Source organism: Poromitra crassiceps (genome assembly GCF_964638095.1).
Source record: "Poromitra crassiceps genome assembly, chromosome: 21".
NCBI lineage: Eukaryota > Metazoa > Chordata > Actinopteri > Beryciformes > Melamphaidae > Poromitra > Poromitra crassiceps.
Genome location: NC_139638.1, coordinates 28,976,776 through 29,001,775, shown reverse-complemented (window position 1 = coordinate 29,001,775; position 25,000 = coordinate 28,976,776). Strand labels below are relative to the sequence as shown.

At 43.1% G+C, this 25,000-nt stretch overlaps 1 protein-coding gene across 1 annotated transcript in view; it reads left to right on the top strand.

The window, feature by feature from the left end:
• Positions 1–8,208: 8,208 nt before the first annotated feature.
• LOC310795533 (leucine-rich repeat-containing protein 75B-like) overlaps positions 8,209–25,000 on the top strand; it is a gene marked incomplete at both ends in the record, with an annotated part of 43,419 nt that continues 26,627 nt past the window's right edge. Inside the window, 2 exons of the mRNA XM_083657600.1 lie at positions 8,209–8,526; positions 19,934–20,062. Coding sequence (XP_083513726.1) covers positions 8,209–8,526; positions 19,934–20,062 — 447 coding nt within the window. The remainder of the gene's footprint in view (positions 8,527–19,933; positions 20,063–25,000) is intronic.

Here is a 25,000-nt window from a genome sequence, read left to right as displayed (position 1 = left end):
GCCGGATTGGACCCTTTGGCGGGCCGGTTCTGGCCCCAGGGCCGTATGTTTGACACCCCTGATCTAGACTCTAGATTCTAGATTCTAGAGGGCACTCAGTATAGTACAAACCTGTGCCAAACTTTCTACCAAGGTTTGTGGTGTCCATTGTCATGCCCCCTTTTTGGCCAATTCTATTGGTGGAGCTCACTAAAATCTACCACCCTTTTCCAACACCAGTTTTTTCATCTTTGTTCATATTTTCAGTGTACTATTTTTGCCACTTGTTATGATTCTGTGCATTGATAGCTCTTTTTGCTGGACCCAGAACAGGCCGGCCAAGAAACGTCTCAGGGGCTTACTGACTGACTGACTCCCCATTGCTGAAACACGCATGCTTGAGCGGCAGCGACTTAACTAGGCTTGCCTAGTCTTGTTTATTTTGTTTCTGCACTTTGTAACGTGCCTGGCTCAGATATGTGACCAACAGAGATGGGAAAAGTACTGACATTCTGTACTTGGGTAGAAGTACAGTTACTTGTGTAAAAAACTACTCCGGTAAAAGTAGAAGTACTGATTCAATTATTTTACTCAAGTAAAAGTAAAAAAGTACAGGCTCTGAAATGTACCCAACGAGTAAAAGTAAGAGTATTTTTACCGTATCTTTCTGAATGACTGAACCTCACATCATAGAATATAATTTGAGGATAAAAGATCCCCTACAAATGTTTTACACATCTTAAAACTCTACTTTAAATAGTGTGCTATGGTTTTTCCACACAAAAAACCCCCATTAAAATCATATCTAGTCCTCCCTCATTAATATTTCCATGATATATGAATGTGCAAATAGTTAGACAAGTTTAACTGCTGGATAGGCCTACAAGGTGTCCCTTACAAAGTGCAGAATCACAATACTCGAGACTGATATGATACTGATACCTAATGGATAAGGAACTGAATGTCCACAGGTTGATCACATTCACAAATTCAAGGTTTATTATTAAGACAGAACTGTCTCTGGTGTTAGAACACCACCATATTCCATATTAGCTGAATGTTGACAGTGCACAAACTGAATGTAGGGAGCGGTTATTTAAAAAAGAACCCTTGGAAAAGCCAGATGATTGGCAACTCTGGAAGCAGCGAGATGAAAATCCTCCTCTCCTGGGAGAAGACTCGAGGTGGGAGGAGTGAAGAGGAGCAGGGCGCTTTTCCTGTTAAACTTTCCTCAGCTTTCAGCGCCCAGAGCGCTGCGCTAAAAAAAACACCACCAGCTTTTAAACTCGATGAAATGCTTCTTGAAAGAGATGCGCGCTAAGCGCGTACTTATAGAGAATTAATTGCAAAAAGAGGAGCGCTAATAAGTGCTGGCTGTCTGCACGGCTCCTAATGTCTGTGTGTGTCTCCCCCCAGAGAAAATCCGTGTTTCTCTTCTTTGTCCACGCCCCGGAGGAGTGCCAAGTCATACTATTGGCGGAGCTGGAATGAGCTTTTATCAGCAGCGCTGGGAAACTCGTCTATTACTTCTGCTCCGTTCTCCCGTTTCTACTCGTTTTTGAATTACATCCTCGTGCATTTAAACAAAAGTAACGAACCTGTTTTGAAAATGTACACAAGTAAAAGTACAGATACTTGTGTTAAAATGTAACAAGTAAAAGTAAAAAGTCGTCAGAAAATTAAATACTCAAGTAAAGTACAGATACTCGAAAAATCTACTTAAGTACAGTAACGAAGTATTTGTACTTCGTTACTTCCCATCTCTGGTGACCAATATATTATATAATAGATTAATATATAATAGATTTCTCTGCGGGCAAAATCCAAGGCTCGGGAGGCAGCGCAGCACTGTGGAAGCCCTCGGCTCCATTGAGCCTCCGTGGTGGAGGCACACATTTCCAGGTCACCCTGGCCTCCAAATGAAACTGGGACAAGCAAAGGCCTGAGGTTCAGCTTGTCTTCCAGGAGTTATAGGGAAAGAGCTCCCTCTCTGACAACCCAACTATGCCTGTTGGATTGTATCCACAACCCAATGTGAGAGACTGGTTGACCAAGGCAGCTATAGGTCTGTGACGGACAGAGTCCGTCGCCCTATGTGGGCACGTCACGGCCCTGACGGGGCACAAATGTGACTGGTCACTCAGCCCTGCCTCAGCGTCCGGAGGCGGGTGGAATGGTGTGGTTCAATAGACTCACTGGCGTGGGCCTCGAACTAGACCTTAAGGTGGGGAGCAGGCAGTGAACACTGACAGTCTCATGCACTGAAGGGCAGGGAGCACTGGGCGCATGTTCAGAAGAGCCAGGGGCACAATGTGCACCGTGGGAAGCCATCGGCCCCAGGGGGTGGAACAGCGGGCAAGCTCTGCCCCTTTCCCAGGAAGATGCGGAGGTCTTTGTTTAAGCTGTAATTCCTCAAATGGCCACTTGAGGCAGGGCTCAGAAGGCCCGTCGTTCCTGTTAAAAATGCCGCACTTTGTAACAGTAATTAAGCATATTTACAGCCTGGACCTTAACATGGTTTCGGTCTATATAGCTAATTTCACCTTTTCATAACAACTGTAGGGGGGTCTTTTTTTTTAATAACTCGCCCGTTTGGAGTAAAATAGATGATAGAAAAGGGGGTGATTGACAGATCGTCTGTCCAGTGATCGCGCAGCTTGCCGATCACGGACCAATAGCAGGCGGAGCTACGGCTCTGGGAAACCCCCGACTCAACCCATTCCCTCCCACTCTGCTGAGGAAAAATCAAGATGGCGACGACCAACGAATCAACTCCAAACGGGAGAGCAAAATGAATGGGATAGCTTTTGCTGCCTTCCAGACAACTGGGACCTTCAGATTTTCTGGCCTCCTATTAGGAAAAGTGCGCTGGAACGGCACTCAAAGTGGGAGCTCCCACTTGAAAACTGGGAGAAAAAAATCTACCCCCACTAGGCTGGGAACCAGTTGTCTGACGTCACACAACAATGGCCGCAACATGGAGTATGTAGTCCAAAGTATTAAGTGCCTTAATAAAATGTATAATAGAGTCTGTTACATTATGTGTCATTGCTGCTCCTCATTTTCATTTAAATATGTAAGGATGGTGCTCTACTCGTTGTTAAGCTGTCTTGCTATTTGCCAAACAAAAAAAAGTTTGTCGCGGTCCGCCATGTTTCTTGGTTGCGTTTTGCCTTTGTGCTCTGGAATGCTTTGAAGGTGGGGGGTGGGACTTTTCCACTGGGAAACACCCACGTCCCATGTGTCTGGAAGGCAGCATAAGTCCATGTTTTTTTTAGGTCAGTGGGGTGGAGGCACAGTTTCCCGGTTACCCTGGTCCCCGACGGAACTAGGACAAGAAAAACCTAAGGGCGGCTTGTCTCCCAGGAGTTAAGCAAAGCGTTTCTGCTCTGGGAATGTGGAAGTACCGAGATAAACCACACATAGCGATTCAACGTAATATTTGAGTCTGGGGAGAGACACTACCCACACACCAACCTCACCAACGCTTATTACTATCATACGCTACAGCACATTTTGTCGAAGCAATACATGACGAATAATTAAGAAAATTGCATCGTTAAACATTTGCTACCACTTTACATATTTACTTTACACACAAAGTTCCACTGACAGCCTGAGCTCTTATGGCCCACTCTGAAAGAATGAGTGAAGGTTGACTGAATAAATGAATGGGGGGGGGGGGATAACTTTAAAAATGCATGAACTTATTAGAAATGGAAAATTATAATATTGAAATGATTGTGTATGGCACTGAACACTACTGATCATATAGCCTAAAAAATAAAAAGTGTTGTCCCTTATGATATAAAGCCATGTTGTCTAGAATCATAAATTACATTATTATTATTTCTGATCTTTGCTGCACTGTGTCTGTTTTATCAGTGCAGTCCTGGTAGATGACGTGTATAATTGTATTATCTGTTTCTATGTTTTTCTTGATGTCCAATAGTTTTCTATTTGCCTTTTATGCTGGCTCTTGGCCAGGTCGTCATTGTAAATGAGAACTGGTTCTCAATTGACCTACCTGGTTAAATAAAGGTGAAATAAAATAAACATTAAACTTCAGAACAGAGAATAGGCCCTATATCCTTCTGGAAAGTCTGTGCTTTATGCAGCCAACAAAACTTTAAAAAGTTTGGTGCATCTTAGTCCAAAAATACCTCCCATTTTATCCATCACATCATCCCATACTGTCTTGCAGGTTGTGTCAAAGGAACTGCACTGGGCTATGCTAGCAACACAGGATACTTTGATTCACTTGTACAGCACAAGTGCTAACACACATTACCAGTGTTGGGCAAGTTACTTTCAAAATGTAATATACTACATATTACTAGTTTCCTTCATTTGAAAGTAATACATTACTTTACAATATTACTGTCTGTGTAGAGTAACTCGTTACTTGTTACACTACTTTTGCATTACTTTCACCAAAATAACAGTAGTAGAAGAATGACATCGCCGCCCCGTCGAACCATCCCAAAAAATAATTGCAACCGTCTTGAAGTCAGTCCAAACCGTCCAAAATTCTAAATGTTATTCTTTTCCTTTGTTATTGTCATCTATAGTGGTTATTTGCATAAAAACACACAATTTGATTAGGAAATGATTGTATCCTTATTTACTATGTGCTTTGATTAATCTTTTTTAACTCAATTTGTAACTTGTGTTACTTGACAAAGTAACTGGTATAATATTACTCAAATCATATTAGGTATAAGTTACTGAGTTACTCCTAAAAGTAATATATTACATGTAATATGTTACTTTTGTAATGAGTTACCCCCAACACTGCACATTACATAGACTATTCAAAGCAGTTCTCACATAGTATAAATTGGCTTCAAGTTGAACAATTTACGAGGTTGACCGGAACAACGTTCAGTCTATCTTACCTTTTCTCTCACAGCCTCTGCAACTGGCTGCTCACTGCTGCTGCGTGCCTGTGCCACGATCTGGCTCGACGTCAGGTTGAGCAGTTCTATTGTGGCCTCTCAATGTGTAACTATCACAAAGCCATTAAACTTTAACCCACCCCTCCATAAAACACCTCGGAGGTGTTACCGCGGGGAAATACGCAGACAGGGACCGATTGAGGAACACGAGACGACATTCAGGTTGTCACTTTGATGTATAATTGGTCATCTGTCTTCAATCTTCACATAACCACCCAAAATGCCACGGAGCAATTGCATGACCCTGAAAGTGAGAGGAAATAACAATCCACCTCGATCACTGATCTGTTAACTGATGACTGGTTCTTTTATCTGCACGGTGATAGTTAAACAGATCCATGACAAAGACTTGTTTGTTTTGTTAGCTGATCTTTTTGGTGACGTTCAAACAGATTAAACTGTTCAAACTCCATTCCATTCAAACTCAAACGTTTGAATGGTAAAGTACATACGCCAGGGGTGGGCAATTTCTTTTTCCAGAGGGCCACACTGACTTACATCAAGTAAACGAAGGGCCACCCATTGGACACCATGCCTGCAGGCCCGGTTTTACAGGGGTGCAAAAGCACGCATTGCACCCTTATTTTAATTGTCTGCATGCTCAGTTGAAAAGAGTGGTAAACATTTTTTTCATGTGAATTTATGGCTTTTTGGCACCTATATGTAACCTTTTAAGGTTGAGATAATTGTATTATCATTATATGGTCCAAATATTTCAGTAAAGCACTTGAAACACTTGAAATATTCTTGCTTGGCTGGTATCATTCTACTTGAAATGATGGTAAAATGCATTCTTTTTAGTAAATTAACATGTCATGCCTTTGGCCGGCCACCCGGGTCGGCCCGTGCATGTGCACCCCTTTCTATCTAGGATGCATCCCTAGTCATCTTGTTCTGGAACCGGCCCTGCATGCCTGCCAACACTCCCTATTTTTAACCCGCTCTCCCTCTGTGATTAATCATTTCTCCTGTTACTCCCCTGATATAATATAATATATCCTGTGATACAAATCCAATGGCTGTAACAGTTGAGATTTATTAACATAATTCTGCCTTTTATTTCATTTTTGGGGGTTGTTGTTTTTCCTTTTGAGGATGTTGAGGGCCGGATTGAAATGGTCCAAGGGCCGCGTCTGGCCCTGGGGCCACATTTTGCCCATGTGTGCTATAGGCTCTATACTCAGCACAACTCTGTCAGATAGATATTGTTTTATGCATGCATGCTCAACAGATGTTTATCCAAGTTTGAATTAAATCTTTCCACAACAGGAAACTTAAGGCTTTCAGGGCTTTCTCCACTTTCAGGGATGGAGAGAACACCCACCAGGATTGGACTGAGAACAACAGGGGAACAGTGCCCCCGAATGGGACACCATTTTGGCCTAAGTCTGTCTGGGAAGCACTTTATTGACTTAACTGCCTTGGGGAACAGGAATAACATGAATTTACTTTTTCACTTATAACTTAAGGCTCTTAAAATGTTACTGAATGACAATGCATTTCCAGCCAATATTGAAGTAATAAAGGGTCACAATGAAATATGTTTAGTGTAAAGTGTCACATGACCAGAGCTGTTTACTTCCTGGTTGCACCACGAAAAGCATCAAAGCTCCCAAAACAAAAGGTTAGTAAAGTCAAGCAAAAACTAGACTGAACTAGTTTTAGACTGATAACATGGAGGCACGGTACTACTTGATATGTTCTACGCAGCGCGCTGGGGAGGCAGCACCGAGGCTGGAGAGATAGACAATGAGCCTGTGCCTGGACACCCTGGTATTAGCAGAGACAGAGAGGAGAATAAAGTCCACTCCATCCGAGACAACACCTCCTCCCACCGCCTCCATGGTGAGCTGATGTAGCTACACACAGCACATTTATCCACCGTCTCATCCCCTCCAAAGTGCAACACAGAGCGCTCGAGGTGCTGTTTAGTGCTGACGAGCATCAGACTGCACAATGCTGCTTCGCCCCAAACGACCCCATGTCTCAGCCCACTAGGGAGCTGTCTGAAGCAGGGCGCCTGCGATGCATCGTCTAAAACAAACTACCCTGGACTGCTCTCTGCACTCACATGCAGACTCATCTGTAGCTATAGCTAATTAATTGCTGTAATGTTTTGGGGGTTTTTCCCAATCTGGACATATTTTAGCTGCACTGCACATGACACTTTCACCTATGCTACCTCAAAAATGCACATGGCTTTTCGTAGGCTATTAAACTTTATGTACGGATTATGTGGCCTTCTGTGGACTTGGCACTATATGCTGCTGTAAAATGGCATCTGCTTTCTTCAGTCTCCATTTCCCTATTATATATATATATATATATAGCCTATATAGCCATACTGCACAGCACACACACTCATACTTTCATAATGGTTCCACCATTACATAGCCTATATACACATTATCTCTTCTTTATACACTTAGATTTTTATATAGCCTACTTATACACTTAGATTTTTATATAGCCTACTTTGATATTATATATAAAAAAAAGTATTCCATAGGCCTACTCTTTCCCATACTTACTCATTCAATCCACTTAATATAGATCTGCTGAACTGCTGGCTGTTTATGTTTTTATATAGCCTACTTTATATTCCCTGCTGTAGCCTACTGCTGCTATTATGCTGCTCTAATGGCCAACAGATATTATTATATTGAGAATTAATAGAATTAATATCATCAGTCAGTCAAAAAGCCCAGTGGCTTACTATTAATCAGAGTGGGATGATGGATGGGGGAGCCATCATTTGAATTGTACTGGATTTGAGAGTGCACAGATTGCTCCCTCCCTCGCTTTGAAAATGTGCAGACAAACAAACATGTCAAATAAACTTGATTAGGTGAAATAAAATGGGGAAAAAGCTAAGCCGGGCAGCGCTCAGCTCACACACACACAACAGGCTGCATGGAGCTAACGGTACAGCAGCACATCGCGATCTGATTGGATGAGGAGCGCACCAGCCCCGAGTACAGCGAGCTGCCAGAGAGTCCTGCTGTGTGCAGGCAGTGCGCGCATGGAGGCTGCGGGCATGCAGGAGAGAAGTGTTCCGCACAAATGATGATGGCGTGTTTTTATTTTGTTTTAACAGTTTGAGTAACGGTACAACTTTTTTTTAACATTATGCTACGTGTAGTAGACGGGTTTCTCTTCAGCGTATCCCCGCCTGTCCTGCTCCTCGTATAGGGACAACATGTAGCGCGTTCTACAAGTGAAGATGTGATGTTACCGATTCCTCTCCAAACGCATCTTCTCTCGAGAAGGGATGGGTTGTAAGTTGACCAGACAGAGGAGTCTCGATATCGAAAGCAGACTGTCCAAGAGGAGACGCCAGCGGAATAATGACGTCTCCTCCGCCGGGGAAGCCGAGAGAAGTGCGGCGGGCAGAGGCGGCGGCGGAGGGGGAGACTTCTTGTTTACATCCCTGATGCTCAAGTCGGACAAGCTGCCGGGGATGCTGCAGCGGAGAAGCGGCAACCGCAGCCCGTATGTGAGACGCGTGGCTTGGATCCGGGACATCCAGAGGCTCCTCAGAGAGCACAAGATGGAGCAAGCGGGCGAAGTGCTCAAACTGCTGAGGAAGGTGAGGGTTTTGATGATGATGATGATGATGATGAGGATGAGGATGATGTCTCACTCGCGATGTGGCAGTTTGGTCAAACTTTGCTCGTAGCCTACAGTATTTAGAAAGTTTGGCATTCATTGCTATTCCAATGTAAACACAAGTAAACCCGCTGCAGGCCTATAGGCTGAATCCAGAGAGAGAGGGAGGGAGAGAGGAGAGGAGAGGGAGAGAGAGAGTGCCACTAAAAAAATTAAAGTTCTTGATAATGGCCTTACAGTGTAACATCTAAATTGATCATCTAGATCTTCATCTGCAACTAAGTCATAGCATCCTTTAGACCAGTGGTTCTCAACCTGTGGTACGGGTAGCACTGGTGGTACGTACGCGGGGCTCCCTCCCTCTCTTCATATGGTGGTAATTTTTGAGGTGGTACTTGGTGTAAAAAGGTTGAGAACCACTGCTTTAGACAGTAAATTATAAAGAAAATTGACAATAGGCTTTGCACCCAACATGTTGAATGCAGTAGCAGCCTGTCCAATTAGCCTGTTGTTTGCTTATTTCAATCACTCTGAAGTGTAGGCTACTGGCTATTTAGTGGGTATGTTGCTAATATAGACAATTGAATAGGACGAATCAGCGTGACGTCACTAGTTGCCACCAAGAAAACCCCGCAGCATGAGTTGTGCCAAACAAACGTTAATATCTCAAAAACTATACATCACATCGCTTATATTTTGACATTCCGAGTGAGAACAGAAGTAGCTCGAGAGTTTGATGTATTATGCATGTCGTGTTGAAGTGGTGTGAACTGTCGCCGTTTTTAAAATGTAAACAGAGTCAGCCGGCTAGAGTCAGACACTCAAGCCTCCCAAAGCCCAGGCTTCATAGGGTTCCATTGCCGGTTGCCACCCAGTGACGCGGTTTGTTTACCAAAATGCTGCTCGGCTGATCCCTCGTATAGAAAGTAGCCCCTAGTCCAGCTAGAGATAAGTGCCCATTGAGGAGATTTTATTGAAGCCATTCTGCAAAGTGGTCATAATAATCATCACATTGTGACAAATTACAATGCTTGCAATAAAGCCACTCTAAGGGCCTGTGTCCACCTAGCGTCTTTTCATCAGCTCCGGCATCTATTTTCAGTTGTTTCCAATGAGGAGCGAGCGTATGTGGGCGCACACGGACGTCTATAGAAAGTGCGCAGTACCCAGCGTCTACAGTATTTTCACAGCGCTCCGTCGTTTTTGTGCGCCCGACTCCCAGCGCTTCCAGCTGAATATATTTAAACTTTTCAGAAAGACGCTGGTGTCGGGTGCTCCTTTTCTGGCAACTAATCGTGGAGAAACTATTGCAACAGAGACAGAAAGGCTCAATTGTGGGAGCAGATTGGCTATAGACACTTAATATTTCTGGTGAGTGTTGAGCTAAATCACTGTACTGTATGTGTGTTGTTTGCTAATGTTAGCTGTCAGCTGTCAAGCTACTACCGCACTGAACTAACGTTAGTTTCAGACTGCTTCCAAGTATATTGTGCGCTGAGATCAGCGCTTCCCAGCGTACTTCCAGCGTTTAACGGTCGGAAAAAGACGCTAGGTGGACACAGGCCCTAAGCTGTATTTAAGTCAGGTTCCTAAGTGGACATGAAGTGACATGAAGACACAGGACTGAGACGTCTGAGACACAGGACTGAGACACAGGACTGAGACGTCTGAGACACAGGACTGAGACAGGACTGAGACACAGGACTGAGACATCTGAGACACAGGACTGAGACACAGGACTGAGACAGGACTGAGACACAGGACTGAGACATCTGAGACACAGGACTTGACTTGCTTCGCCTCCTCTGATCTTTTTGTGAACAACAATTAATTATGTGGCTGCCATAGTGGAAGAGCATAGTGGTGCTGATGATAAACACATTTTTAAACTGTCTCAATAAACTACCTGTTTGCTCTGAAAGGGAATGCTGTCCAGCTGGTTCATGTAGGCCTGAATATTCAGTCTGCTACCAAACAGGACAAAACCCACTGAATCCTTTTTGATAGGCCATCTAAAACACCACAGGACAATTTAATTTATTTATATTTATTTATTTAAGTAAGCACCAACGTGGCTAATGCTATTTGGGGGGCCTTGGCTGTACACAGTTTTAGATTGAATGCATTTATCTTCACACTTGATGGCCTCCTCTCGTGAACTTCTTTTTGATAAATCGATGTTTCCCTTCTCTTTGTCTACTCGCATCATGACCGCCACACACTCGTTGTGGCCTATGCGGATGAGCTTGTTGATGGAGCGGAAACGTCGACTTGACAGCTCGCTCAGTTGGATCATACCCTCGATGTTATTGTACTCCAACCGGATGACGTAGGCGCACATCTCATTAATGGACCGCACATTCACCTTCACCACATCCTCCACCTCTGGGAATAATTGATCTGAATGAATGAATGCTCCAAAGTGCGTCTGGTTAAGAGGGCACCCAGTCAGGAAACCTCCCTCCCATACAATATAATACACTATGCAGATGTGTGCTGTATCTGATCAGAAAAGAAAATAATAACCAGCTGAAGCTATAAAACTTATTGGAGTCTAAAAAAAACAAAGACTGAAGAAAAGACTGATTGTTCACTATGAGCAATCAGCTTAAAACCATGAATTGAGGATTTAATATGGATGGAAGGGACTTGAACTTCTTTGTGAAGCTGAAAACTGTATTAACTGTTTAGACCAGACCAGACCAGAGCGTCCAGAGGTTCACCCAGACCAGAGCATTGCTGCTGTTAGGTTATGTGGGGCTGAAGCCAAATGTCTGACTATTAATACTTCACACTATGGGTTTCACAGACTAGGCGACTATCAGAACCATGAGTAAATGGTAAATGGACTGCATTTATATGGCACTTTTCTAGTCTACAGACCACTCAAGGCGCTTTACAACACATGTCTACATTCACCCAGTCACACACCAATGGCTGCAAGCTACCCCGCAGGGTGCTGGCACCACCATCGGGAGCAATTTGGGCTTCAGTATCTTGCCCAAGGAAGGACATGTCGACTTGCGGACTGGAGGAGCCAGGGATCCAACCACCGACCTTCTGTGCATCTTATGCTACTTTCAGACATGAACTCTGGACTAATCAGAATCAGGTCCGGATATTCCCCGGAGTTACCCTTCCATACAAGAGGCATTGTTGTTTTCACACGAGGAAATCTTCCGTGGAGAGTAGAGAGCGCGAGGGGCGAGCCGCGAGATAGACTTTTAATTAAGACTACAGTACATCAGAGATATATTTCAGAAAGCAAAGATTCCACTCCATGAAAAACCTTATTCTGGCAATAGGGTTAGAAAACGTAGGCTTGCGAAACATTCAGGCACTGTTCTACCATTTGTCCCACTGAGACGATACCGGAAGTAACGTTTTAAAGTTTGTATCTATATGTGACAAATAGTGAGCCGTTTGCACATCGCCAAAAAGTCGGCTGCCAAATAGTGGTCGCGGTAACGTTAAATGCTGGAAAAGGCGATTTTACAAGCGGCATTCAAGCCATATCTGACATATATGTCCCCACAAAAGTGATCTCTCGAATATATAGCAGCCACCACCGATTCCTAACTGGACGCATTGCAAACGAGCGAGCGAATATCAGATAGTTTCAGTTTTTCCAAATGAAGCTGTCCTAACGTGCTCCGTGCGTCAGCGAACAGGTTGAGTGACATGTCGCTTCATTGAAAAATCACTCGGCCTGGTTCGATTTATTACAACTCCATCTTCAACATAGGGGCATTGTTGGATGCAAGGGTCATCCTGCATATTAAAAAAATAGTAACATCGGCCTATATACCGATATGATTGCCGATATATGAAGAAATATGATATTATCTCCGGTGACCAGTTGACTACTTTTTGGGAGTAAATGCTATATCGTAAAAGCGCTACTTCACACTGAGCCTCACAGTCAAAGCACTGGTCAGGGGATCTCCTGGTTGTGCTCGTGCAGTGAAGCAGCCTTTCCTCTCAGGCAGGGATGGATTTGGAGATAATTACTTGAGATGATGGATGTTGGAGCCATGCCTCCTTCACACAGAGGAAGTCATTACAACTAGGAACCAATAACACCGGCCTTGTGTTGCATCTCCATTGCAGATCTGCCTTCTAGGCCATTAAGGTAATTAGTTTGGGATCTTCTTGATAGTCATTAGTGAACAAAGAATCAGCAGATACTCATATTAATTAAGCTCTGAAACATGCCAATGTGCAATGATGCAGAAAACAGTAATTAAAGTGTTTTCTGTGTTGTTCAAATACATACGTGAAGTCGAAGGTTACCCATTGTATTTATTTATTTATTTATTTATTTATTTATTTATTTATTTATTTACTTATGTATTTATTTATTTAATTCAGCATTACATGTTGAGATGAGATGATGAGATAGACTTTTAATGTTCCCATAGGGAAATTTGTACTGGACTCCATCCTGCAGGTGCACAGCAGATAAAATCACACATACTACTGTGTACATAGTAGAAAGAAAAACATATTTTAAAAAAGCACATAGCATCGATAGAAAAACCTGCTTAACTGATATTAGTCACTTTTGTCACTATTCTAATTTATAATTAGAGTAAAGAATGTATCTATTTTTGTTATTTTTTATACATACTTTCCCCCTTTTACATTAAATACAAATCAATAATTTCACATTTATTTTAATATTTTTGTGTGATGTTACAGAAATACAAAACAAAGTACTGCACTTATATGTCAAAAGTGTGGTGTGAACTCACGTAACCTGCATGCATGCTTTACATGACATACTAAATAAGATTAATTTCTGATTTACTTCTCAAACTGTTTGATCATTTCACACCATGAAAACATATTATTAAGAACGACATTGCTTTGGGTGATCGCTGCATGGCCTATAGCTGTAGCACGGAAACCTCGCAAATATGGCATTAATTTATGTTCGTACAGGACTTAAGCCTCCACTGAATATTATAATTTTGTCTCAATATGTGTCCAAGCAGGGTGTTGCATCTTGAAGGCCAGAGCAGCCCACTCAATATACATATTTACAGCTATTCAAGGTTATGGAGTCAGTTTGATACTTGATATTTTTATACAATTTGTGAGTCATATCATCTAATGCATAATTATGAATGAGACAACACCGAAACATCTTTAAAAAAGGTTTTCAGTAATTTAACATTTTTATTGATTTAGAATGGAAAATGTTACGTAAATACAAGTTGGATTGATATAGTAGTATAGTACGGTATATTTTTCTTGTAATGCACCTTAATTTAAAAGAAGGATCAAACATTCTACTGTAGCAAGATTGGAGATGTGAGCGTAATAGATGTGATTTATCCTTTTTCCAAACAAATTGGTTGACAAAAGATTCCTTTGCTGAATCAATCTACATGTTACCTCTGGGGCGTACAGGGCTTTGCTCAGGAATATACCCTTTCTTTCTAGTAGGGTTGTCAAAAGTATCGATAGTATCGATAAAAGTCAATACTAAAAAATGTAAACTGATACATTACCCATTTGCAACAGGTATCGATAGTATCAATAAGTATCAATAACAATTTGAAACTGATACAATACTCATTTGCAACTGTATCAATATCAGCAGTGCTTTATCTTAATGAAAAATCAAACATACCACTGATTTGTCCCTCCCTGTCATTGGTGGGTATCTTTTGCTTCAACAAGTTCAATGTATTCTGATAGGCCGATGACTAGAGCAGGGGTAATCTACTGTGTTATGATAGGCTGATGACTAGAACAGGTGTAATCTGCTGTGTTGTGATAGGCTGATGATTAGAACAGGTGTAATCTGCCTTGTTATGATAGGCTGATGACTAATAGAGCAGGTGTAATCCGCTGTGTAAAGTCAAAGTTTTTAATTTATCAGGCCTAGATTATGGAGAAGCGTGCATCTGTCCGTCCATCTGTCTTTGTTTATTTTTTATGCCTCTTGATGTGTTGTCATCCCCCGCGTGGTATCGAAAATGGTATTGAGTATCGATATTTTCCTGGGTATCGGTATCGAAGTAGAAATTCTAGTATTGTGACATCCCTACTTTCTAGTAACATTTTACTTGAGGGTTATTTCAAGTTGTCATAACGAAGATATTGAAACGTTATGTTGCCTTGGTTAATGTCAAGTTGTCATAACAAAGACATCTCAAACAATGTCAACATTGCATTAACAATGACATAATTTAGAAAATGACACTTGATGACAACAGTCATAAACCTTCATAACGCCTCTTTCATGTTCATGACAGGTGTCATGTCATGGTTATGACTGTCATGTCAGCAAATAACTTTCATTGCTAAGAACTGACTATCAGTAGGTTGTTCCATGCATTGTAACATCAACGCACAGCAAAGAAGAGACTAGGCTACCTCTGATTGGCTTTCATGCTTCTGATGAATGTTCTGCTGTTGTCCTATTGGCGCAAGGAGGCGTTTTTTCAGGGCCAAAATGGCAGCAGCGCCATTTCCAAAAAAGCACCAGAGTGTCGACTCTTGCCTTCTATCCTCTCTTTGATGTCAGTCATCTTATGTACCCTTAAGTAAAGTGTTACCCCATTGGGTAAAATCAAGCCCCCCAGGAATAGCGCTGGGCTGTGAAGCCATTTCAACATGGTGGAGAAGCTCTGTATTGCAAGTCACGTGACGCCATGCAGCCCAGAAAGGAAAATTCCCATCCACTTGCATGGGGACCCCGGCAGCTGTTAAACCCAGTTGAATTTTTTCCGGGTGTCACTCAAAGTATAAAATGACTCTTTTAATTATCAAATATTTTTTTTATGGGGCATTTTTTTCTTCAGAAGCCACTAAGAGCCGTATACGGGTGTATTTTCTTCTTTTAATACATCCATGGGTGGGAGGGGTGGGAGACGTCATGGAATACGTCATGGCACACATGCGCACTTCGCCTTAGGCCGCATGGTCAGGAAGTAAAACCCCCCCATGATGACTTCATGCGCCAGTGAGCAGCCTCCGTCCGAATGCATGGGTGGGCGTGGCTTGTCCCCTATCCAGTTCTTTTAATACATCCATGGGTAAAATGAGCAAGCAGACATATCTGCGTTGTCCTACTTTGAAGATCGTTCTGCTACAGCGTTGCTGCTGTTGGCTGAATACCTTGTATCTCTCAAATGTCATTTTTTCAGAAAAGAGGAAAGCAGCTTTATATTTTCGTGTGACAACCATGCAGTTCCCGACTTGATACCTTTTGGGTTTTGGTGGCATCACATAAGCCTGAGGGGCCATAACATTTCTCTCGACGCATAAAAGAGCGTTTAATCTTGGATTTCACGAAAACCCGCGAAAATAAGCGTCGGAGTTATAAGGTCGACGTCAACTGACAACTGGAGCATGCTCGAAGCGGAAGACGTGAGGACTTGATTTATTGCACTCTCCGATACGCTTAATTGGATTGTAATGAGCTGTGGGTGTGTGGGATCACGATCTCCGATTCACGACTCTCTCATGGCTCTATTATTCAGACTCCTGCGAGGAGGCAGCCGTCAGATTAGATAAGCAGCTTTGCCAGAGACTGTTGTATAGCGTTGATCTGAAGACACCACAGAACAGAGATGTATAGCAGACTTGCTGTCAGAGGCTTAATTGGAAAAACGCTCCACACGCTATGTGTTTAGGAAGCAGTGAGATTAATCCACGCGGGATGAGGTCTCTGTGTGGATTTACAAAAAGACGGTTAGTTCAGGGCTTCAGCTCTGAATCCCTCACAAAGAAATTCAAGAACAGATATGCTTCTGATCCTGTAATTACACTGCACTCGTGCAGTCCGCGTTCACCCCACTACTGCACAGAGCGCTGTTCGCTTGTTTATTCTAAGCTTATTAATATTGAACCAAATTGCACCAAATCCGACACTGCACATTAGGGATGCACGATATTGGATTTATTTTGCTGATATCCGCTATGCCGATATTTTCCAAATCTTTTGGCCAATTGCAGCCTTTTGACCTTCTTACTGGAGGACAGTCTCCAGTAAGAAGGTTTCTAAAGGGGGAGATGGGAGAGTCTCTGTGTATAATATAACAAAGCTACAAAGTGGCAACTACATCTGACTGACATACAGTTATCCTCTCAAACTCCACCACAAAAATTGGAAAGCCCTCGTGGCTGAGTGGTTAAAGCCGCCTGCTTTGCAATCAGAAGTTCAGTGTTTCGAATCCACCACTGGCTTTTAGCAATCTCTGTCCCAGGCCAGAGCTTCTTTACAGGTCCAGTAACATGTAACTACACAGTTGAATCTCCAGTAAGAAAGTTTCTAAAGGGACTGGAGGACAGTCTCCAGTAAAGTTTCTAAAGGGACTGGAGGACAGTCTACAGTAAGAAAGTTTCTAAAGAGAGAGAGGGACTAGAGGACAGTCTCCAGTAAGAAGGTTTGTAAAGGGACTAGAGGGACTAGAGGACAGTCTCCAGTAAGAAGGTTTGTAAAGGGACTAGAGCACAGTCTCCAGTAAGAAGGTTTGTAAAGGGACTAGAGGGACTAGAGGACAGTCTCCAGTAAGAAGGTTTGTAAAGGGACTAGAGCACAGTCTCCAGTAAGAAGGTTTGTAAAGGGACTAGAGGACAGTCTACAGTAAGAAAGTTTCTAAAGGGACTGGAGGACAGTCTACAGTAAGAAGGTTTCTAAAGAGAGAGAGGGACTAGAGGACAGTCTCCAGTAGAAGGTTTCTAAAGGGAGAGATGGACTGGAGGACAGTCTACAGTAAGAAGGTTTGTAAAGGGAGAGAGGGACTAGAGGACAGTCTCCAGTAAAGAAGGTTTGTAAAGGGAGAGAGCGACTGGAGGACAGTCTCCAGTAAGAAGGTTTGTAAAGGGACTAGAGGGACTAGAGCACAGTCTCCAGTAAGAAGGTTTGTAAAGGGACTAGAGCACAGTCTCCAGTAAGAAGGTTTGTAAAGGGACTAGAGGGACTAGAGGACAGTCTCCAGTAATAAGGTTTCTAAAGGGAGAGATGGACTGGAGGACAGTCTCCAGTAAGAAGGTTTGTAAAGGGAGAGATGGACTGGAGGACAGTCTCCAGTAAGAAGGTGTGTAAAGGGAGAGAGGGACTAGACTAGAGGATAGCCCAGCATCAGGGAATCCCACTGAAGCTCCATTGTAATAAATCAAGTAGAAAGCTGGAGGAGGTGAAACTGCTGAGGGGACTTTTCTTTCTGCTTCCCCCGGGCCTGTAAGTGTTATAGGGCTGTCAGAGCGAGCGTGCCGCACGCTGCTTTACATAGCTGCAACCTCCAGCCTCCTCTTTGTGAGCTGCATTGTCTTTTCAGTTCGCACGGAACTCTAGAAGCATTTGAGCTCTTGAACTGTCACTTTCCCGTCTGCAGTCTCTACACAATACATAGCGTCAAAACACATCGCTGTAAAGAGAAGAGCCAATGAGCTGCTGGACCAGTGGAAAGATGTTCTCCTCCTTCCTGACATACAAGACCAGTTAGATCTCAGAGAAGAGAGAGCGATAAGCGGCGGTAGATTATTTATAAATCAATATGGGCTGTCAATATATATATATAGGCTATATATATATATATACATGTATGTAGACTAGCACACTAGCTTCCTCCGATATGTGCTGTCACCAGGCGCTTCTTTTCACCTGACAATGAGTAGTTTCCCCAGCAGGATGTAGCGATCACGCAATTCCCCCCAGTTCCCCTCCCCCCCCTTCCACCACCACCACCAAAAAGGCACCCCCGACGAACCAGAGGAGGCAATAGTGCAGCGACCAGGACGCATACCCTTAATACAGCTTCCCACCCACAGGCACGGCTAATTGTGCCTCTGTGGACGTCCGACCGGAGCCGGAGATAACACGGGGGCTCGAACCTGCGACCTTTCTGCTCACAACCTTTCATCCCGTGAATGTTTTGGTTTCACTTATTAAGCTTCATGTCTGCTTACTGTACTGTTTGTTTACGGTTTGCTTGCTGTGTGTGTGTGTGTGTGTGTGTGTGTGCGTGTGTGTGTGCGTGTGTGCTTGTGCGTGCGCGTGTGCGTGTGTGTGTGTGTGTGTGTGTGTGCGCGTGTGTGTGCTGGCGGGGATATGTGATGTGATGTGTGTGGAAGCGACACCTGAAGACGCAGCTTCCTATGTTGACATTGTGACTGCAAATAGAAACACTGCCTGCAGATGATACAAATATACCATGGCCCCCTGGAGGTGTGCCCTGTTTCCTGCTGTTAATACACTCCACTGCTCTCTGCACGAGGCACTCTGCTCAGCTCAGGGATACTGAAGAATAAGGCTAGAAAGCAGGAATGCATTTCACTTGAGTCCTGCGGGCCAATTTCGTCCCTCGGGGATGTTCCTGGTGGCCAGTGATGAGTTGGCTGATTCTTGATAGGTTTACTGCCTTTCAGAGGCTGTAGCGTTCCCAGTTTTAAAGCCAGAGTATCATGTAGGTATCATATGAAACTAGATGACCTAAGGAATCCAGTGGTACCAACTATTTCATGCTAGCTCATTAGCAAGGTGGCTAAATAACGCTCCAAAGTAGGGCAACATTTTGGCGAGGGGAAAACCATTTTCAGAGGGGAGCTCTTTTGCACAGCCTAATGTTGCCAGGTATGGTGTGTGTGTGTGTGTGTGTGTGTGTGTGTGTGTGTGTGTGTGTGTGTTTGTTTGTGTGTGTGTGTGCGTGTGTGTGTGTGTGTGTGTGTGTGTGTGTGTGTGTGTCTGTCTCTGTGATAAAACATCTACAAATCATTATTTTCTGCCATAGAAAACACAACATATATTTCTCACACGATTCACAATTGGCATGCATTTGAGTCTAAAATAGGCTATAAAAAAATAGGCTATAAAAGATTTGTTTTGGAATTATCATATGTTACATTTTGGGGATGGCGACCCTCAATCCAAAGTGAGGTCCCTAAAGTGGCCCTGAGTCATCCACACTGGAAGAACCCATCTGCTTTAGAGAATTGTTTGTATTGTGAGAATGATTAAACCTCCTGTGTGGATTTCTTCACTGGAGTAATTTTATTCTTTGAGATAAATCAACCATTTTGAAAGAGAACGTGTCACTTTTATCTTAACGACACTAAAGCCGGCTTAAACTTTGACCCCCATGCCCTGACCCCTGGGGCGCGGTGTTTCCTCTGCGCGCACGACTCTGATCCCGATACCTTATCAGCTTGGAGCACGATAAGAGGGCAAGATGAACACTGACAATAAACACCCATTGCCATTAAACTATGCATGAAATGTCACTTGAATATTCAATTATGCATAGCTTGAAAATAATATGTTTTTTTGAAAGGCTGAAAGGCTGAATGTTGAATTTCCTTTCTTCTTCTTCTCCTTCTTCTACTAACGGAGAGTTAACGAATCAATTTCCTGTCTGTTCTTTTCCTCTCAGGACTTGGGCCTCCTGGGAACGTCGCTCAATGACATTTTGTACAAGAACGCAGCTTTTCTCAACCTGGTGGACCCGATCTCTCACGAGCTGCTGCTCAGCCTGGCCCGGGACATGCAGTGTCCAAAAAGGGTACGTGTACAATATCATCCAAAGTTTGCTTTAACGGTTTCGTTCGCGTTCACATTCACGTTGTCAGGAACGATTTAAAAACTCAACTAGATTACAAACGTCACATGGAACAGAATAGTGGCAAACTAAAATGTGTCCACATTTATTAGCCATGTCACAGGCTTTTGTCATGAGTTGACATGCGTGATTTTTTTTTGGCTTGAATAACATTATTAATAACATTATTATTCAAGCACCAGTTGAGTTTGCTTTCTAATGCACAACTACAGAAACAAGGGAGTATGACATTACATTACGAGTTTAACCATTATAACATATAAGTACCATATAAAGGCCTGTGTCCACCTAGCGTCTTTTTCCGACCGTTAAACGCTGGAAGTACGCTGAGAAGCGCTGATCTCAGCGTACAATTAACATCTGAAACTAACGTTAGTTCAGTGCGGTAGTAGCTTGATAGCTGACAGCTAACATTAGCAAACAACACACATACAGTGATTTAGCTCAACACTCACCAGAAATATTAAGTGTCTAGCCAATCTGCTCCCACAATTGAGCCTTTCTGTCTCTGTTGCGATAGTTTCTCCATGATTAGTTGCCAGAAAAGGAGCAACCGACAACCAGCGTCTTTCTGAAAAGTTCAAATATTTTCAGCTGGAAACGCTGGGAGTCGGGGCACAGAAAAACGCCGGAGCGCTGTGAAAATAGACGCTGGGCGCTGCCGCGCACTTTCTCTAGACGTCCGTGTGCGCCCGCATACTCTCTCCCCCCATTGGAAACAACTGAAAATAGACGCCGGAGCTGATGAAAAGACGCTAGGTGGACACAGGCCCTAAGTCTTCAGTCATGACAGGGTATCTCCAAAATGTGTTGGGTAGGCTATGCAGTTCAGGCATTAGTCCAGGTCACACGATAACTGGGGAAAGCTGATTGGGTCATCAGCACAACCTTTACACATGACATGAAACACGTTCAATTTGAAACCTGTTTGAATTCTTCGACTCGGCGTCTGCTCCAGTATAAATATGGCCCCATTCGGCAATGTGTGGATTCCGAGCATCCGATGACCACTGGGGCCTCTGTGGTCAATGTGTCAATGTGGACCCACGTGCGAGTGTGATCTCTGTGGCACACTAAGCATTTTGACATCTGAATGAAGTTTCTAGGCTATCATCGCTCTACTCAATGACTGAGATATAAATACAATGGATGTGTAGCTATATAGTAGCAAAAGTCACAAGATTTGTTGCTTTTGAGTCACCAGGCGGGTCTGAAAAGTAGCTAAATATAGCAACAAAGTCGGCAAGTTGGCAACATCTGCACGTCCTTACGATCTGCGGTTGAAACTTCTCACTGTCAGGTGAGAAGAAGCGGCTGGTGCGACTTCACATGGATCAGAGGAAACATGTGCTCGTCTCCAACTCACAACACTTTAGATGCATTCTTTCCAAAAGCCACTCCATGATAAATGGCAAATCTCAGAAAGATGTAAGGAAATAGTAAAGCACAAGTTTGAAGAGTGAAAGATATATTATAGCGGCCCTTTAAAAAATCAAACAAAGTGGAAGTATACACTGTTGTGGACACCCATGGTTTGAAAAAGAACTATGATTGTCTTTTCATATTTCATGTTCAATTCAGCTGATGCTGTTTATACAACGAGTGCCAACAGTAAATGATGATACAGTAATTCATTATCATCACAAGTTGTCCAGTAATAGAATAAGGAACATCAGTGTTAAGCATATACATAAATCATAGCGCTGGTGCTTTTGTTGTGGTTGTAGTAGTATAGAAAGCGGAGGCCATTGCTATAGTGTATGGAGAGGAGTGTTAGAAGGAAGAGAGGGAGAGGAGCAGCCTGAGGAAGGACCAAAGCTGGGCAGTCCTGACTGTAGCTGATAGGATTGTGGTCATATCAGGAGAGAGTTTATGACCGTGTAGTAGAGGGGGCTACCACTTTTCTGTCGTGCTACCTGTACTGCAGTAAGTGAGCTCAGGGCTTAGTCCTATCTACATGACCTGGAAAAAACCTGGAGGATGAGGACCTCTGTGGCTTGATAGGCCATAACTTCCACTCTGCAAGTCTGATTTTGACGAAACTTTTTTTTGATACATGTTCAGTTGACCTCTCTACAAATTTGCCTCAAGGACCCTCATGGTCAAGTTTTTTAGCTATTTTGAAATGTATGAAAAACACATTTGTAACATCTCCTCCGTTTGATGATCACCATCATCAGATTATCATCAATGACCATATCATCAATGACCAGTAGGGGGTGCTACAATGATGAAATTGCATGGAATTTGGTATGCCTGATCAGGTATGCTGTACTAGTCAAAATAAGAAGTTTTGTCAACATCAGTGAAAGTGGGTGGGGCCTATGGTGCAATATGTAACAGCCGGAACAGTAATGACTTGTGCCATCTACTTTTTAGATTTTGACATTGTCAACACCGAATTCGGTATAGGCGCCGTGGGCCTGTACAGGATCTGTACTCGTTACCTAGTCTGACTCACTGGAAGCAGGCTGCGGGATAAGCTCTGCCATTGGCTCTGACCATTTCAGTCGAAGCGAAGGGGAATCCCTTTCCGCTCTCTGCGTGTCCGCTCTCAAATGCCTCCGCCGCTGTGAAACGACAACAACAATGCTAGCTAGCAAGCTAGCCTCCTACACGCTGAAAATGGCAAGTTTGGATGAAGATTTGGATTGTGCAATAAAGACCAAAGCCGTCAGTATATATTTTGCATCATGCAAAACAGATATATTCTAGACATAATGCATTGGAGGATTTCTTCAGTCAACTATAAATAGTAGCTTACTCTTATTAACATAGCAGTCTTGCTGGCTGAACGGATTGTAGCAATGCAAAATATTTTGCTGAGCTGTGCAGTTTGATCCCCACTCAAGGTAAAGCATTATTTGGTGCAGTGACTGCATGTGACTGATGCATTATTTGGTGCAGTGACTGCATGTGACTGATGCATTATTTGGTGCAGTGACTGCATGTAACTGATGCATTATTGTGTGCAGTGACTGCATGTAACTGATGCGTTATCTGGTGCAGTGACTTCATGTGTCTGATGCATTATTTGGTGCAGTGACTGCATGTAACTGATGCGTTATTTGGTGCAGTGACTGCATGTAACTGATGCATTATTTGGTGCAGTGACTGCATGTAACTGATGCGTTATCTGGTGCAGTGACTGCATGTAACTGATGCATTATTGTGTGCAGTGACTGCATGTAACTGATGCGTTATTTGGTGCAGTGACTGCATGTGACTGATGCATTATTGTGTGCAGTGACTGCATGTAACTGATGCGTTATTTGGTGCAGTGACTGAATGTGACTGATGCATTATTTGGTGCAGTGACTGCATGTGACTGATGCATTATTGTGTGCAGTGACTGCATGTGACTGATGCATTATTTGGTGCAGTGACTGCATGTGACTGATGCATTATTTGGTGCAGTGACTGCATGTGACTGATGCATTATTTGGTGCAGTGACTGCATGTGACTGATGCATTATTGTGTGCAGTGACTGTATGTGACTGATGCGTTATTTGGTGCAGTGACTGCATGTAACTGATGCGTTATTTGGTGCAGTGACTGCATGTGACTGATGCATTATTTGGTGCAGTGACTGCATGTGACTGATGCATTATTGTGTGCAGTGACTGTATGTGACTGATGCATTATTTGGTGCAGTGACTGCATGTGACTGATGCATTATTGTGTGCAGTGACTGCATGTGACTGATGCATTATTGTGTGCAGTGACTGCATGTGACTGATGCATTATTTGGTGCAGTGACTGCATGTGACTGATGCGTTATTTGGTGGAGTGACTGTATGTGACTGATGCATTATTTGGTGCAGTGACTGCATGTGACTGATGCATTATTTGGTGCAGTGACTGCATGTGACTGATGCATTATTTGGTGCAGTGACTGCATGTGACTGATGCATTATTTGGTGCAGTGACTGCATGTGACTGATGCATTATTTGGTGCAGTGACTGCATGTGACTGATGCAATATTTGGTGCAGTGACTGCATGTGTCTGATGCATTATTTGGTGCAGTGACTTCATGTGACTGATGCATTATTTGGTGCAGTGACTTCATGTGACTGATGCATTATTTGGTGCAGTGACTTCATGTGACTGATGCATTATTTGGTGCAGTGACTGCATGTGACTGATGCATTATTTGGTGCAGTGACTTCATGTGACTGATGCATTATTTGGTGCAGTGACTGCATGTGACTGATGCATTATTTGGTGCAGTGACTTCATGTGACTGATGCATTATTTGGTGCAGTGACTTCATGTGACTGATGCATTATTTTGTGCAGTGACTGCATGTGACTGATGCATTATCTGGTGCAGTGACTTCATGTGACTGATGCATTATTTGGTGCAGTGACTTCATGTGTCTGATGCATTATTTGGTGTAGTGACTTCATGTGACTGATGCATTATTTGGTGCAGTGACTTCATGTGACTGATGCATTATTTGGTGCAGTGACTCCATGTGACTGATGCATTATTTGGTGCAGTGACTGTCTGCATGTGACTGATGCATTATTTGGTGCAGTGACTGCATGTGACTGATGCATTATTTGGTGCAGTGACTGCATGTGACTGATGCATTATTTTGTGCAGTGACTTCATGTGACTGATGCATTATTTGGTGCAGTGACTGCATGTGACTGATGCATTATTTGGTGCAGTGACTGTATGTGTCTGATGCACATGACTGATGCATTGTTTTGTGCAGTGACGGCATGTGACTGATGCATTATTTGATACTGATAATGTATAATTGTGTTGATTATATTTGTTTTTACTTTTAGACTTCAAAGAAAAGCAGAGTAGAGCGAACAATGAGATCCCTCCATAAATGTGAAACAAAGGCCGTCACCCATGCCTTCA